The sequence below is a fragment of the Truncatella angustata genome (genome assembly GCF_020726525.1).
Source record: "Truncatella angustata strain MPI-SDFR-AT-0073 chromosome Unknown BKA67scaffold_3, whole genome shotgun sequence".
NCBI classification, from domain to species: Eukaryota; Fungi; Ascomycota; class Sordariomycetes; order Amphisphaeriales; family Sporocadaceae; genus Truncatella; species Truncatella angustata.
This window is the reverse complement of record NW_025763383.1, coordinates 3,559,725-3,575,278: the sequence shown is the minus strand read 5'-3', so window position 1 is coordinate 3,575,278 and position 15,554 is coordinate 3,559,725. Positions and strand designations below refer to the sequence as shown.

Below are 15,554 nucleotides of genomic sequence, written 5' to 3'. Positions count from 1 at the left end.
CAGTAATCTAACCGGCTCAAGCCAGAGTGAACGAGGGATAGACAAGCACTCAGGGCTAGGCGAATAATGACTAAGCACTGTAAGGGATAGTATCATGACGCCGGATGTATAGTAATCAATCCTGCGCTCCACGTGGTCTCGGCAGTGTCTACGGTCATTCCGGGTACGGTCATTCCGGGGCCCACCAGCGAGCCGAGGCAGGCTGGATCAGAGACCCACTTTTTACGGTGGGCAATGGGTAACAGACACACCACACTTCGGCAGCGGACATGATAGCAGGGACCCATTTATCAACTAACTGCTTACCCATGTGCAGTCCTTTCCGTACATCCGGGATGCCTGAAGCTGATTTATCAGATCAATGACGCATTGACGGATTGTACGCCTCTGTACAGGGTCTTGTTTTTAGTTGCAGTGTTTCTTTCTATTGTCGCCGGACATCTGGTGAAGAGAGAACCACCGAGTAACAATGAATATATCTAGTCTCTGATGCCGTTTGAGGACTTGAACATCGCGATCGTGACGATATGAATGATTAAGTACTTTTACAAATCGCTTTCAATATGGTTTAAGTCATGGTTGTTTTGAATGCAAGGGCGAGTCCCAGTCGAACCAGCAGCAGCATTGTATTGGAGCTATTGAATTTTGACTATTACTCTATTACTCGTTTGCATGCAAGATATTCTCCGTCTTAAAGACCACAGCTTCCTTTGGAAGAAAGGGTAAAAGCAGAGCAGTGTCCCAATACAGCCAGACCTCCTTGAAATGCAGTCCCTCTGGAGTCTTCTCGTCGTTGCTCTTCCCGATGATGGCAATCATGGTAACAGGGATGCTGACAGTTGGCTCCATATCCTTGTTTCCGCGAAGCCACAGATTGCGAATGTTCTGAGTGTAGATTTGGCTTGTTCCATCGTCGCGTTCAATCTCCAGAAATTGGATCCAGTCGTGATGGATTCGTTCGAACACGCCAAACAGTTTCTTCATCCAGGCCCACATCTCATCCCCTCCGCGATAGACCGCGTTGTTCTGGTTGTGAAAGACCACGCCCTCTGAGTAGAACTTGAGGCCGGAGCCGCTATCATAGCCTCTGGAGTCTACGGCATCGACATATTGCTTGAAGAATCTCTGAGTCGGTGAAGACGGGCCATCCATGTCCCACTGGGCGCCGGACATGTAACTGACAACCCGAGGCATGATGTCAATTTGCAAGTATTGGATTTGGAGCGTCTTTCAAAAGAGTAAAATACTTGAGGGTCAAGGTATACTGATTGGAGCGTGCAGATCAGAGAAGTGTGTGGAATTAAGTACTTGAATCTTTAGTGATGGGCATTGGATATATATAGCTATTCAACTGCGACTTTACACGGTATTAGTGGCCCCGCATGGAAATCGTGTAACGTTTATTCGAGGCACAATGTTGCTCTGGACATTTGGATGTCAGTACATGGACAAATGACCTGCCCTTAGCAACGCCGAGCTGGCTTGATTTGCTCAGGCAAACTATATACCCCGCCCTACGTACCCGTATTCTTTTTCGTTTCTCCTGTTTTCACTTCCCCCTGTAGTCTGGTGCACTTGCCACACAGGTCGGCTGTACGTATAATACGCGGAACCACGTCCGACTCTTATCAGTGGGATATATCGACTTGATTCTTCACCTTAGCTGTACTAGGAGAGTTGGTGGCTTTTACATTTAATGCTTGCTCCAGCTGGTCTGAAGACGATTAAATCAGTGGTGGTACTTCCTGTACAGACAGTGGTACCAAAGTTCAATTAAGGCATATCTATTTGATGTAGGTCAAATCTATCCTAAGTAATGACGTCGGTTTCGTGCTCTAAGTCCCTTGCTAAGGCCATGAACTACCTCAAGCAAAGGGAACACCCTCACCCGGCTCGTTCACGCCAAGACCAATCTTACCTACAGTGGTCTTAGACTCGATTTGGCGATGGGCTTCCTTTAGACCTGCAAGAGTCAACTTGTACCGCTTGCCAAGAGTGGGGACAAGCTTTCGCTCATCTATCAGGCGCGACAAGGTTGTAAACATGTCGTGATAGCCTTCAACATTGGTGCGATGATACGCCGCAGAGCCGAGCCAGTCCCAGGAGAAGGTCATTGACTTGGACATGAACTCGGTTCCGTAGAGACTGACGTCAGCCTGGACAATGGTGCAAACCTTGCCGAAGGGTGCGCAGATTTTGGCGATGGCATCAACATATTGTTCAGTATTTGCCAGGATGTAGACATATCTAGTCAGCATAATCAGCATGGTACATGGTGGACAGTCAGGTACTAGGCATTGGCATACTTGATCGGGACGTCTAGGTTCAAGGCTTTGACTTGTTCCACAAGATCATGCCGGTGGTTGACTACATGAGTGGCGCCCATTCGCTTACAAGAATCCATAGTTTCTTGTCGAGACGCAGTAGCAACCACTGCTGGCAGGTTCAAGACGTTGCGTGCCAGCTGGATAGCAGCACTGCCTACTCCGCCGCCACCATTGATCTAATTTGCGCGATAGCATGTCAGCTAAAGTATGATAGACTTATTCATAACTAGCACTTGATGGAAGATGAATGACACGTACAATCAGTATTCCGACATTCTCATTGGGTTTAATCTCAAGTCGGTGGTGCAGGGACTGATAGGCTGTTCCAAAAGTCAAGCCAAAGCTCGCTGCTTCGACAAAGTCGACCGACTTGGGTTTGTGAGCGCAGTGAAATTCGCTGACGAGCTGGTACTCTGCATTACTGCCCTGGCGAGTTGTCGCTCCAACCCACGAAATGTCATCGCCGGGCTTGAAGAATTTGCAGTCCGGGCCAACTTCCAGAACAGTCCCAGCACCATCGTATCCAATGATGTGGAAGCCTTTGGGGGCAAACTTGTAGTAATCTCGTCCTAATTAGCGGCTGAGTAGCACCATAGCGGGAGGCTTACCTGGTGCGTCGTCGTAGATGCCAGCCCGGATCTTGGTGTCGATTGGATTGACAGAGCAAGCCTTGACCCTGACGATCTCGTTAGGAATGAAGCAACAGAACGGGGTCGAATAACTTACTTGATAAGAACATCACGCCCCGTCGGACTTGCAGGTCGAGGAATCTCGCGGGCTTCGAAATTGTCGATGGAGCCATAGGCAGATACACCAACCGCTTTCATAGTAGCCATTACACCTGATGTGTTTAGATGACGCTGTTTGATTTCGCTGTGAGAAATGGCGAGGAATCTGATGATCTATCAATCACGCCAGAACTTCCGTATAGTATGGAAGAGAAGTTGGACTTATCCGCTGCCGGCGTTATGACTCAATGTCTTGTTTATGGAAAATAACAAAAGAAAAGTCTATACGGGCAGTGATTATTGGTGTCGGCATGACTCGGAAGCTTCACCCGAGGACGAGGAAAGAGAATAGGTCGTTACTTATAAAAGTTACTTTTGCCTAGTGTTCCTGACCTAACTCAGCATCCCCGGCCTACCGTTGCGACAAGGATTCCGGGGGTGGCAACCAACTCAGCGGGGTGGAGATGATTGGCCGTGGAACCGCGGCTTCTCCGCTTTTTTATAGTCCCTAAGTTTATCTCATGACGCCCAGAGCCCGGGAAGTTAATGCAAGTCGGCTGAGTAAGAGCGGGATGTTTCCATCCCATTACATGCACTTATTTGTGGATACCAGAGGTGTTTGTAAGCTTGTCGCCCCCTCTTGCGGTCGGAATGGTGACACTGTCGTCGCGGATGCTGATAGTAAACTCACCGAGCTCGGCCATGCAAGGCTCTTCGTCTGGGCCTTTGAGTGACCCTCAATGCGGCGTTGGGAACGAACGGGCTGGCTAGGCCATTTTGTCTTCTCCACATATGCCTCGGCCTAAATACAATTTTTTGATGCTTTCGAGATCGTCGGCTTGTGCCGTCTGCCTCTATACGAAAGACCCTTAACACCCGAGCAGCTTGAATGCAGAGGTTGCAGGTTGTCTCGGACAGACGAAGTATTTCAACCTACATGATTGCAATTATCATACCGGGGCAACACGGCTCAGGTGACAGGGGCAGAGTGCTATGACACATTGTGAAGTCATCGAGGCTTTACTGATTATTGATCCTTCCAGGGGGAACGTCGGCAGCTGACTTGGAGTCGACCGCTCAATGAGGTTTCTATAACCCTTTATAGCCGTCCAACTCATGAAAGCACCCAGAGTTTGCTATCATGATGGATATATAATATTGCAGTCATTAAATCATAAGACGTTTGCCTCGACTATAATGCCGTTACTTTCTTTTTCATACCCATACCGGCAAATATGACTCTGTCCCGTCAAGACATTGAATTCAAGGCCTGCGATGGCACCATTCTTCGCGGATGGTTGTATCCAAGGCACGAGATCTCGCCATGCATCATCATGACCCATGGAGTTAGTTTTCTCCCTTCCCCGTCCCTGTTCTGCTTCTTTCTCTTCAGCAGTCATGCTACGGTATGTCGGAGCGTTGACTTGTCTAAATATCACACAGCTTGGCGGCACTCGCCACTTCTTACTACCTCGGTTCGCCTCCGCTTTCAATGAGGCAGGATACGCCGTCTTGCTCTACGATAACCGTAACTGGGGAGACAGCGATGGTCTACCTCGACATGAGTCGAACCCAGCGTTGCAGCAAACCGACTACTTCGACGCATTCAACTATGCCATCACCTTGCCCTGTGTCGACGGCGACAGGATAATATACTGGGGCAGTAGCTTCTCGGGCGGCAATGTCATCTATGCGGCAGCTATAGACAAGCGAATCATAGCTGCCATCATTCAAGCGCCTGCCGTATCTGGCGAAACTCGGTCTCTAGCATTCAAGCATCGCATTCCAGAGCTACTGGAGGACAGAAAACGGATCACTTCCGATCTGGGTCATTCTACTGTACCACTGGTTGCGTCTGATCGAGAGTCTGCTGATCCGTCTAAAACACACGCCATGTTCCCAACTAAGGATGCATACGACATTTTGATTCAGCAACGGAATTGTGGCAGCCAGTGGGAAAACTATGTCACGTCTCAAACACAACTGCACATGCTCAGTTTTGAGGCTCAGGCAATGATCCATAGGATCTCCCCCACACCGCTCCTGTTTGTCATCCCAGGTAACGACGTCCTTATTTCAACATCGTCCCAGATGGATGCCTTCAACAAGGCTCGGGAGCCGAAGCAGTTGCATTTTCTGAAAGAATGCGGCCACTTTGATATATACCTGGGGGATTTCTTTCGAGACAATATCAATGCGCAGATCCGGTTCCTACAACGATATGTTAAGTAGTTGTCAACTTAATACCAAGAACAATACCTGGCCTACTACTGTACTCATTACCACCGGTATTGGCGCCCAATACAATTTTTCCTGGCCCATGCATCCTTCTTTCAGATTTTCGGTCTTGGATTCGAATACAAGACACTTAGCCCGTGTGCCTTCCCTGGCTTTCAACGGTCTCGGTGCTGATTCCCTGTCGCGGCAAATTGGAAGCAGCTTTCGTCTTGTGAAGAGTACGCCAAAAATTCAATTATCATTGCTGTAATATAAGAACTCGGCCCACCGTATCACGTCTTACATTCAAAAACACGCCTTGTTCCAGCTTCTCCACCAATCGCAACTATGGAAATTTCCTCGCAGTTTCTCCCCCAGGAACGGGGTCCGTTTCCATCTTTACACCTACTTCTTAAATTCACAAGCATAAAGTGGAAATGGGCCTGCTATCCCATGTTGAAACAATCATGTATCACATTATTCATACCAAGAATGATTCATGTGATGCTTGTATCTGTCCCTATCTTTCCCCATTTTGTTACAGGCACCATCCTGCATGACCCATCATTTCAACGTTATAGCTACAAATAAACAAGAAACAGCTTCTCCCAAGAACAATTCCGGAGCTAAAATGTTGAAGCATTTCGAAGCCCTGGCTAGTTGGTATAGGAACTGTATGCAGTTGTATTATATTCTCTTGTCAATAAGTTGGACTGTGGTATACTGAATGGTTACTTGAGTGATTGAAGATTTCTCCAGATAAATACGTGAGAACGGATCGGTGTTTGACAGAACAGTGGTTGTTTCGTTACTATCTCTACCAAACCTTCCAAATATGGTATGTACTTGTGGCTGTCTGTGGCAGCCAGTATTATCTTTATCCTTTACATATCGATGGAAACTTCTTTGCTGTTGACCCCCACGTAAAAGGGATTTTAAAGGAGCTCAGCAGAGCAGATATGTATTTAGAGTATCAACTACTCGTCATACTTGGGACTTTCAATCTAAAGTACTGTATAACTGACGGTATCTCAAGCTGCTGAAAAAGATCCGGCGCTTCCACATGGCCTGGGTCCTTAAAGTTTCTGAATCAATGGCGAGGATGAGTCTCTTGGAAATCATCCTGGCTTGGTTGGTGGAAGGAAGGATCCGGTACTGTTTCTTCACTGGGTTACTTCGATCAGAGGGAATGAGTGCAATCCGTGCGCTCATAGAAACCTCCAACCAAACACGAAGAATGGTTCTTGCACATCTCGATAAGGAAAGGATGCTTGACAAGATCACGGAGCTACAAAGCAGAGGAAAGATAAAGCCGCATCAATAGCTGCGTTGCAACGTGGCAATGCCTTCATTTTAGCCTAACTCGGAATGAGATTCGCGAGAAATCAAAGTCTCGGAAATGTCGGCACGAGTATGGTGTCCCGCTCAAGAATGATAATGGATCCTTGGCAATTCCACAAATCATATATCAAATTGTGTCTCACATGCTCGGCTACTTGTTCCAGCAGCATTGTGATGGTCGCTGTCTCTAGCTTGTATCTTTTTTTGTATCGTCAAAAGCAGAGATAGAGAGCCTCTCATGTTAACAGATAGATGAAAAGTAGTGCCTTTCAAGAGACCTTGTAGAATCTTGCTCTGCTTCGCACAATAATGGCAGCAGAAGACAAGATAGAAAAGAGAACTTAAGAATGATTGATGGTAACACCTGTCTGGGAATTGTCGCTTTCTAATGACACTTAAACTGGTGAACAGAAACGAAAAGTTCAAAAAGAAATAATCTAGCTGTTAGATTTATTACAAAACTACTTCGAAAAGGGCTTTGGAATTAACATTTGCCTTTTTGATTTTGTGAAATTGAGTTGATTGAGGGTAGGAGGTTAGAAAATATCCAGCGGCAGCGGCTGCCCTTCCCTAATTTTCCACTTTTTGTTCTTTTTCAGTCTGCTGGATATTCATCCCTGTTTGAACGCAGATCACAGTTCATCCTCTTTCTTCCACTTTGAGTTTCTTTGTCCCCAGCTCGTATCCCGCTCAAAGAGTTGAAAAACCGTTGTTTCTTGCATCTTTTTCCTGCATCCGGCACGTAACCGAATTCATTGCCGGCCACGTCTCTTGGATAACTTACTGGCGCGCGTGGAAGATTCTATTGGCGCGCTAATAAGCTGCCATGTACCCCACGGAGCTTATCCCCGCTTTCTTGACCGGGCATTGCACCCCATGTCTGCATATCAAAAGAGCCTCTTACTTTCGATATTGTTCGGGTGGTTAGACTCGACGCGTCAGCCTCTGTAAGCTGTGCTCCAAATGCAAGGCTAGCAGACACACCTGACTCGTGTGGTCCCTGCGCTTGGTACAGAAATCGGACTTGACTACCACTAAACCGAAATTTGCTGTAGTGAAAGACTCAAGGTGATTGAGCAATGGGCTCAGATCTTGGTTGATATCTCCATACTACTTCACCCAGCGAATCAGGGACGGTAGTCACATTTATCCATGCTATTACCCGGTCGATTCATGGGCTTTGAGGTATGATCCAAGGTACGGTTAAATGTTTGGGTGATCTCACAGGAGATTGTGGGTCATCAGATAATACAGGGGTCAAGCTTCCGTTCTCGAAGTAGAGTGGATTGCGAAATAATAATAGTTCCTAACATGACCCAACACTAGTGCCTCTCATTCTGGTTACACGAGGACTCCACAGAGTGAGCATACAATAAACAGCTTACTTAGGACAGTGACACTATGTTTGCCCCAATGCCAAGATTCGGAGGTGACTTCAGTGAACCGCTTGTTACCGGTATAAATCCCGTGAGTTCCAGGCGGGAGCCAATACGTTCGCCGTTGAGGTCGACCAAAGCCGTAGCCGAAACGCGCTTGATAGGAGAATCTTGATTTTTAGCATTTGTACTCAACATCGATGCACATATGAGGAATTTGAGTTACAACGAAGAAGACGGGATCCATGACGCGATGCTGAAATCAAGATAAGCCTCACTTAAAATAGATCTATGAGAAGTCCAGATGTGATGGAATTTACTTTGTATACACCATAATAAGCTGGAGAGGCAGTTTCTTGATTATTCTCGGTGTTGCTGCCGTTGACCCCCGATGGTAACATGACTAGGGCTAGTGTATCCGACGGACCTCTTTCACAGAGAGGCGTACCGGTCGAAAGTCTCCTCAGAAGATTATAAATAGGACCTTTACCTACAATCTGTTTGGTATGCTCTTTTAAACTTACAGCAAAGTCTATTCCTTCTTCACCTTGGATTCTACCCATCTATTTGCCTGACAACGAAGTAGCCATGGTGGTCCTTAACCTAACGCATTTTGCATTCGCTGCCTCTCTTCTGACCAGCGCTTTCGCTGCACCTGTTGAGAACATCACAGCTGAGATCACTGACCGCGACGCGCCAGATTTCGATATTGGGCCGCACAGCCTCTTTGCCCGCCAGGACTACAACCAGAACTACAAGACTAGTGGCACTGTGAATGTTTCACCCACTGGTAATGGATACTCTGTGTCATTCTCAGGTGCCCAAGATTTCGTAGTTGGAAAAGGCTGGAGCACTGGATCTTATACCAGGTATGCAAACTCACATCCGTTGTGTGGCCGCTTATCAGGCCGACACAGACTGTCCTCCTATGAAAAGTTTGGCTCATAGACTTGCTTTCCATCTCAACTCGTATGCATGTTTTAAATAACTAATGTTTTTAAACCCATATAGAGCTGTCACATTCTCTGGCTCTACCAGTGCTTCTGCAGGAACCGTGCTTGTCTCCCTCTACGGATGGTCACAGAATCCACTGATTGAGTATTACGTCCAGGAGTGGAGCAATGGACAGGGTGCCGCACAAGGTATGTACTCAATTTCTTTCTTGTTCTATATCCTCCAACAACCGAACCAGTATAACTGACTGTCTGGTAAGGTACCTACTTGGGCAACTACTACACGGATGGCGCCTACTACAACGTCTACAAACATACCCAGTACAATCAGCCTTCGATTGTGGGTACTGCAACATTCGACCAGTACATCTCAGTCCGCCAGAGCCCCCGCCCTAACGGGGGTACCATCACCTTTGGCAACCATGTGTACGGCTGGCAGCAGTTTGGCCTCAAGCTGGGGCAATTGAACTACCAGACCATCTCGACTGAGGGTTGGGGAAATGCCCAAGGGTACTCCCAATACACCGTTTCGGGATCCGGATAGAGATTTGTGCAAGGCGACTTCATCCACCCGAAGTTACTGCTTCCCTGGCATGAGTATGTGGTATGGTAAGCCGAACTGTCGGTCAAGACTCGTTCTGAAGGTGAAAGGGAATGACGTTCCTCACTTATTCTACCCCTTGCTTTCTCTTCTTACATATTAAAGAATAAGATATAGCATTCTTTAATGTGATTTGCCGTCCAGCGAATTGTATCAATCGATCAATCATTTGACATCGTATATGCCATCCCTCGGTAGAAGGGGTTTTTTCATCTCAAATAAAGGTTATTTTTAGACCCTTTTCCCTTGGGAGAAATGAGGTGTTATGAGTTCCTTGATTGTTAGGGGCTGATATTTGGTTTGCCAGCTGATAGCACGTATGGACCCAGTCGTTGCCCTCTTATATATATTGATGTTGCGTAACTTGGCAGTAAGCTCGTAAATTTTGTAAATAACGACACTACATCCCAGATACTGGCGGCACACACCAACTGCCCTTGTTCGTGACATCGATCAATACTTATTATTATGTATACTTTCTGCGCCATTTATAAAGTTTAGAAAGTATAAACCTCTAGGATTCTAAATTACAACAATTATCACGAAGATAATTTCGACGTACATTTATATAACGCTGTTAAACACTGGTTTGAAATAATCCAAGCTGATATCACAAAGCTGAGCTTGCTGAGGGTTATAACATCGTGTGTGCGGTAAATAATTAGTGAGCGCAGTTTGTTCAAACGTCTATAACCTAGTTAGTCGAGTCTCGCACCAGTTCATCCCCGAGGAATACCCTGTTTCAAAAGCGCAGAAGTGCAGATGCAGCCAGCCATCCGCGGCCGTGCTAATACAATTAAAGTGTGATCGTCAGAGTCGCATTGCTACTGGTACCCGGGGATAAAATTCCAAGGCGATCTCAGCTGCTGCGCTCTCAGTTTGGAAGCCACTGAGCACCGAGGCAGACAGCGTCACCGTATTCTTAGTAAACAAACATCCTCCTGTCTACTGGCAGTATTAGCTATGTGCCCGCTTGGTTCCAAACAAAAGATGAGACAACTTACCAGACGTGCTTTTTGGGGGAGGTCCAAGCCATTGTGTGCAATCGTCCCCAAGATAGATTCCGTTTGTATAGATACCATTTAAGGTAGCAATTTGAGGCCGACTGCGCTAGGTGATTGGTATCACGAGGTCTTGCTGTGCAGAAGTGGCTGTAACTTTGAAGGTATTAAAGCCAAGCTTAGGTGGAGCCCATTCATATGCTTGCAGTTGTAGATCTGCGCCGTAATTGAATACAGAGTCAAGTTTGCCTTCAAACCGGCCTGTACTGTTGGTAGCTCTGATAAAGTCAGCTTGCAACTTGTTTAGCACCTCAAATGTCACCCTCAGTAGCTTAGGCTAACTATGTCTCAAATCGATACCATATGCAATAAAACTTCTCTTGCATTTCAGTTCGGTTAGCCTTAGCGGCTGATGGATAAAGCTATGACCATAACATGGAGGCTATTAGATGTTATCATACCTACGACGTCCGATACACGCTGCAGCCATGCCAGGATACCAGCATAGTTGGGTTCTTCAGAAGTAAAGTGGCCGGCGTATGTTACTGATAGACTCGAACTGAAATCGTGGCATTTAATATTTGCAAAGTCGAGTTGACCAGCAGAAGCTGAACCCAGGACGTCTCGTCAGGTATGGCATCCTTGGTGTTTCCAGGATTCCAACCAGGCGAGATGTTCTTTACAAAATCGGCCGCAGTGATCGGCCGTGATGTACATGTTTAAGACACAGCTGATTCTGCGGCGCTGCCCACGACCAGCGAAGGCATGCTAAATGCAGGGATGAGCAGTTTCGTGATGGCTAGCTGTCACTGCAAAATGAGGACATATGCTTGCTATAATGGCAATTGCGGGGTGGTGGCCGCGGCATTTACAACATGATATGGTAACTTCACAACCTTTCCAGCGACCCAAGGAGGCATATTATAGCAATCAACATCTACCCAACGCAGTATCCGGCACTCCTTTAGATCCGGACATGCCATAAGACTCCGGTGGATTTGGAGCTCTGTCCCAAAAGAAAAAAGGACTTGATGCGCCGAGTTGACTGACCTGGTCTACAATTTCGCATGTGAGAAGTACTCATGTCTCTATCATCAGGTTGCGTCAGGTAACACTTAACGTCGCTTGTGGCACACGATGCGGACTATGAAGCTGACTCCCCGTCGATGCTACATTCGTTCTTGATTGGGGGCTCTTCAGTTTTACGGAGGTCCCTTTGAAGTGCCCAAAAAAGACAGCGCTTGTAGACCGCCGTGATGTGCAGTTGGAGGAGTTTTTGTATTGTGGTATTGATTCAAACTCTTCATATGCTGAACTGCACACGACACAGAGAACTAGAATGACTCCTCTAATGACAACTTCGGGAGATCTCACGATAAATTGGCAACAATATATTATTACTTGATGAAATACTGGCCTTCGTATTTTTGAATTACTTCTTTACGTTCTGATGCTGCATTGCTGTTTATCAACGGCGGAATCAAGCATTCGTTTTTAAGACGTCGTTCAGATTGACCACAGTGGCCGAGAATGGTGTGTGTAAGCCTGCATCAAAATCGTCGAATGTCTCTCCGCCGTATATCAGCAAATGATCGGGGTATTTCTTGAAAACTTGTATAGCGCGGCTGTACACAGCACCTGCGGGCGTCGCATGCTCTTCCCACCGATTTAAGGCACCTCCGAAATGGTTCGTGTATATCTGACGACGGTCCGCGTCAGACACGATGATGGTGCCGTTTGGGCCGCCAACGGGACTCCAGACGACGTATGGTGAGGCATTCGGAACCGTGGTATTGTTGATCACAATAGGCATGTCCTCGTTCTGACCAAACTCGAGGGGCGAGTCCGCCATCACGTAATACACAGGGTAATTAGAACCATAGGAGCTTGAGTTGCCGATTGGTCGCTCGTGCACTAAAATCCATTTGTGCAAAGGCGGGATGTATGCTACTACCGTCATGCCCGGGCGAGCCTCGTACAAGTTGTAAGCTACATCGTTGATGGCAGGACCCCAGGTCTTTAGGTCAGAGGAAGTCTGGTGGCTAAGCTTCTGACCATGTAAGGGATCGCCTTGATCGGAATAATAAGCAACAAGCTCGTGGTTATACACTCTATTCCGTGGCTCAGTTTGTCCCATCCCAATGATGTAGAAGGAATGAGGTGAAGACAGTAACACATAAAGAGAGTAAGAATAACGAAATAACAAATCACAATATACTCACAAGAGATAGGGCTCCCAAACAGGCGTAGCTCCGTTAGTAGTGTTTGGTCGTCCGCCCTCAACGATATGACTAACGAACTCCCAAGTCCTTGCTCTATCCTTGCTAGCGTACAGGTCAATTCTCGTGCCTTTGTCACTCCAGCTGTTACCGGCACCGAGAATCGTTCCCGCTTTGTAGCCGCCTACCGGCTCCGTCAGTTCCGTCAGAGCTGGCTGCGCGCTAAATCCCCAACCATTGACTTGGTCTGTCAGGTTGGAGATGTATGTCCAGCTAGCACCGCCATCCCTGCTCTCGAAAACGGGGAAGTAGCTGGGGTTATGGCCTGTCAGAGACGCAGTGGCAAAGATGGTTCCATCTTCCAACTCAGTGTAGCGAGGATAAGTGATACTCTCGTTGCCACTGGTCTGGTAGATGGTGTTGTTAGTGAAAAAGCCCCACGGCTTGGGAGTAGGAGGGCAAAGCTTGGCGGAGGAGATAGAGGCAAGAAATAAAATGCCAGCAGCGATAGTTGCAAGCAACATCTTGGTGACAGTTGGGCTTGCCCACGGCTTTTCAGCTTGGGTCAGATGTTAGTTCACCGTTCTTCCCTTTCCCCCTCGACTACTAGCACCGCATTACATATTTATGTACTGTCGTATGTCAAGCGAATACGGCTCGTCCTTCAATGTGCACCCCATTCCACACCAATCACGTGCGGTCATTTGATCCTGTACCAAATACCCGGACATTCCAGAGGCGAGAAAGAGGACCTCTATTTAACCGGCTTTAGCTTAAAGTTCCCCACGTTTTCTACCACGCTAAACGGCATCAGAGGAACGAGGGAATGCAGGTGGTGCAACTCAATTTAAACTCAAGACTTGGTTCTTTCTCTTGGGTTACTTCTAAGCTAGATCTGTGAGATCGCTAAATTAATCCCGGCGTAGCAGTGCCCTATAGTTCGCTGTAGAAGAGTTCTGTAGACTGGAGAAATCGCTAGAACACGACTTCGTACATACATAGGCGACTGCGTCTATACTTCCCCTCTCAGAATATTGTTCTTTTAGGCAGAATGTTGACGTCCTCACTGACAGCTGTTTGGGCTGCCAACAGATTAAGTCGATGGATCAGAATTCACCACAAATCGGGCGCGCCTTCCAGTGTGCCGCAAGGAACAATACAATCCTAATTATTAGAATTACACTCACTAGCTCAGAGCCATGGTACGGTATCACTGCCCTCTAGGGTCTATCCGTGTCGTGTCTGACAAGCGGAGCTACGGCATCGTAGTGAAAACCTTAATGGGTCATTGAATAGCCGTAATAGACCTATATTTTGGTCAGTACATGAAGTGTACATACTAACGGCAACCTTGTGCAGTAAAAAATGTCTCTTCCTTTTCTTGTTCTCGGAACGGATATGCCATACCGTGGAGATGACACCGTCACATCGATGTTACGATTGTGATATTCCTTTTTACATCATCTTCGAGTGCCAACCTTGGCCTGGTGAAGCGCATGGTCATTCGCGAACGTTCGTGGCCAGATAATCTCCCTCTGGATAAATACCTGCAGGCAGTCTAACCCACTGTGGAGACGTCTGATCGCTGGTGATGTGTACCATTGTGGATGGTATGTTGAACGTAGCAGAGATGGATTGATCTCTGACCGAGATCTTGGCTGAGATCCAAGCCGAATATTCACCCACGCCGGAAGTGGCTGTACCTTGCAATGAGCGAAGCCTGACAGAATTCGGCATGGGACGAAGTCAACCAGAAGTAAGCGATTTCCACATATTATACTACAAATGCTGCGGCAATTTGCGCAAGTCATTGCAGCCGCATGTCAAGCGGCTCCCTTTTACCCATGCTGCATAACTCCCCTACATTTGTGGTTCTTGTGACCATGATTCAACGTTTCCAGGTTTGGCGCGCCTTGGCTATGTCAGATTTGTCAATCTCGAGTTAGTCTAGTGCTGAACCCACATGACAGTGAGGCGACAATGATTTTGAGGCTCACTCTCCCTTCCGTTCGACGACTAAAATGACGACTCTTCAGCCCTTATGCGTGTTGTCGCATAGCTCCGTAACTACGTAGCGTCGAAGCGGTTGACTGGCCCCAATCCGATCATGAGAATAAGGGGCGTTCCCGTACAGCGGCTATGATGGCTTATAGTGTATTTGTACGGACTGTTTGCGATCCGCAAGCTATTGAGGAAATAACGCCTTGGCAGCCAAGCGAGACAACAGTTCTAGACGGACGTCCATGTAACTTCCGACAGATCTCTGTGCGGGTGCTGCCAAGCGCTCAACAAAGTGGGAACCACTCCAAAACTTCCAGTATAAGACTTTGGTTTCAACAAATACTGCATGATATTACTATTATGTGGATAAAGTTCGAGCATTAGAATTTCTGCCTTGAAGAAATTAACGTGAACTATGTAAAGGCTTTTGGCAATGTGGGGATTATGGTGGATAACCATTATCATGGTTGAGCCAATCGCCGTTATCTTTGCAAGAGCGGGAAGCCAAAAGCGAACCAATCGGTGGTGCGCTGATTCTACGGAGACCCTTTTTGCGCACCCTAATGAGTAATCCATGGTCTCCAATAGCAACGCTTGCCGTCTCGGTAATCGAAACTCCATCTTTCACGAGGCCAAGGGTGGAGTTCACAATAAATCAATGGGTGTCGGAGCGTCTGGCCAGAGAGCCACGCAGTCGAGCTAAGTCCAATACTACTGGAAGCTCGAATTCTTCCGGCAACTTCTCTCGCTTCCTGTTTCCAATCTTCTTACACCACTGTGACTGCGCGCG

At 47.2% G+C, this 15,554-nt stretch overlaps 5 protein-coding genes across 5 annotated transcripts; 2 read left to right on the top strand and 3 right to left on the bottom strand.

Moving 5' to 3' along the window:
* Positions 1–660: 660 nt before the first annotated feature.
* BKA67DRAFT_592114 (uncharacterized protein) lies at positions 661–1,194 on the bottom strand (the record flags this gene model as incomplete). Its single annotated transcript, XM_046104802.1, has 1 exon — positions 661–1,194. One exon carries the CDS (start codon positions 1,192–1,194, stop codon positions 661–663), a length of 534 nt encoding a protein of 177 aa, XP_045960282.1.
* Positions 1,195–1,729: 535 nt separating this feature from the next.
* On the bottom strand, positions 1,730–3,488 carry BKA67DRAFT_562449 (chaperonin 10-like protein). Its single transcript, XM_046102599.1, has 5 exons — positions 3,054–3,488; positions 2,936–3,003; positions 2,586–2,890; positions 2,307–2,503; positions 1,730–2,247 (listed from the first exon to the last, which is right to left on the bottom strand). The coding sequence occupies exons 1-5, from the start codon at positions 3,161–3,163 to the stop codon at positions 1,866–1,868; spliced, it is 1,062 nt and encodes a 353-aa protein (XP_045960281.1). The 5' UTR covers positions 3,164–3,488; the 3' UTR covers positions 1,730–1,865.
* Positions 3,489–4,290: 802 nt separating this feature from the next.
* On the top strand, positions 4,291–5,287 carry BKA67DRAFT_515172 (alpha/beta superfamily hydrolase; the record flags this gene model as incomplete). The annotated part of the gene is made up of 2 exons (XM_046097706.1): positions 4,291–4,401; positions 4,499–5,287. 2 exons carry the CDS (start codon positions 4,291–4,293, stop codon positions 5,285–5,287), a joined length of 900 nt encoding a protein of 299 aa, XP_045960280.1.
* A 3,290-nt stretch (positions 5,288–8,577) lies between these two features.
* BKA67DRAFT_534918 (family 11 glycosyl hydrolase) lies at positions 8,578–9,486 on the top strand (the record flags this gene model as incomplete). The annotated part of the gene is made up of 3 exons (XM_046099938.1): positions 8,578–8,858; positions 9,001–9,131; positions 9,203–9,486. 3 exons carry the CDS (start codon positions 8,578–8,580, stop codon positions 9,484–9,486), a joined length of 696 nt encoding a protein of 231 aa, XP_045960279.1.
* A 2,538-nt stretch (positions 9,487–12,024) lies between these two features.
* BKA67DRAFT_592110 (Sialidase) lies at positions 12,025–13,287 on the bottom strand (the record flags this gene model as incomplete). Its single annotated transcript, XM_046104801.1, has 2 exons — positions 12,025–12,655; positions 12,767–13,287. The coding sequence occupies 2 exons, from the start codon at positions 13,285–13,287 to the stop codon at positions 12,025–12,027; spliced, it is 1,152 nt and encodes a 383-aa protein (XP_045960278.1).
* Positions 13,288–15,554: the final 2,267 nt, after the last annotated feature.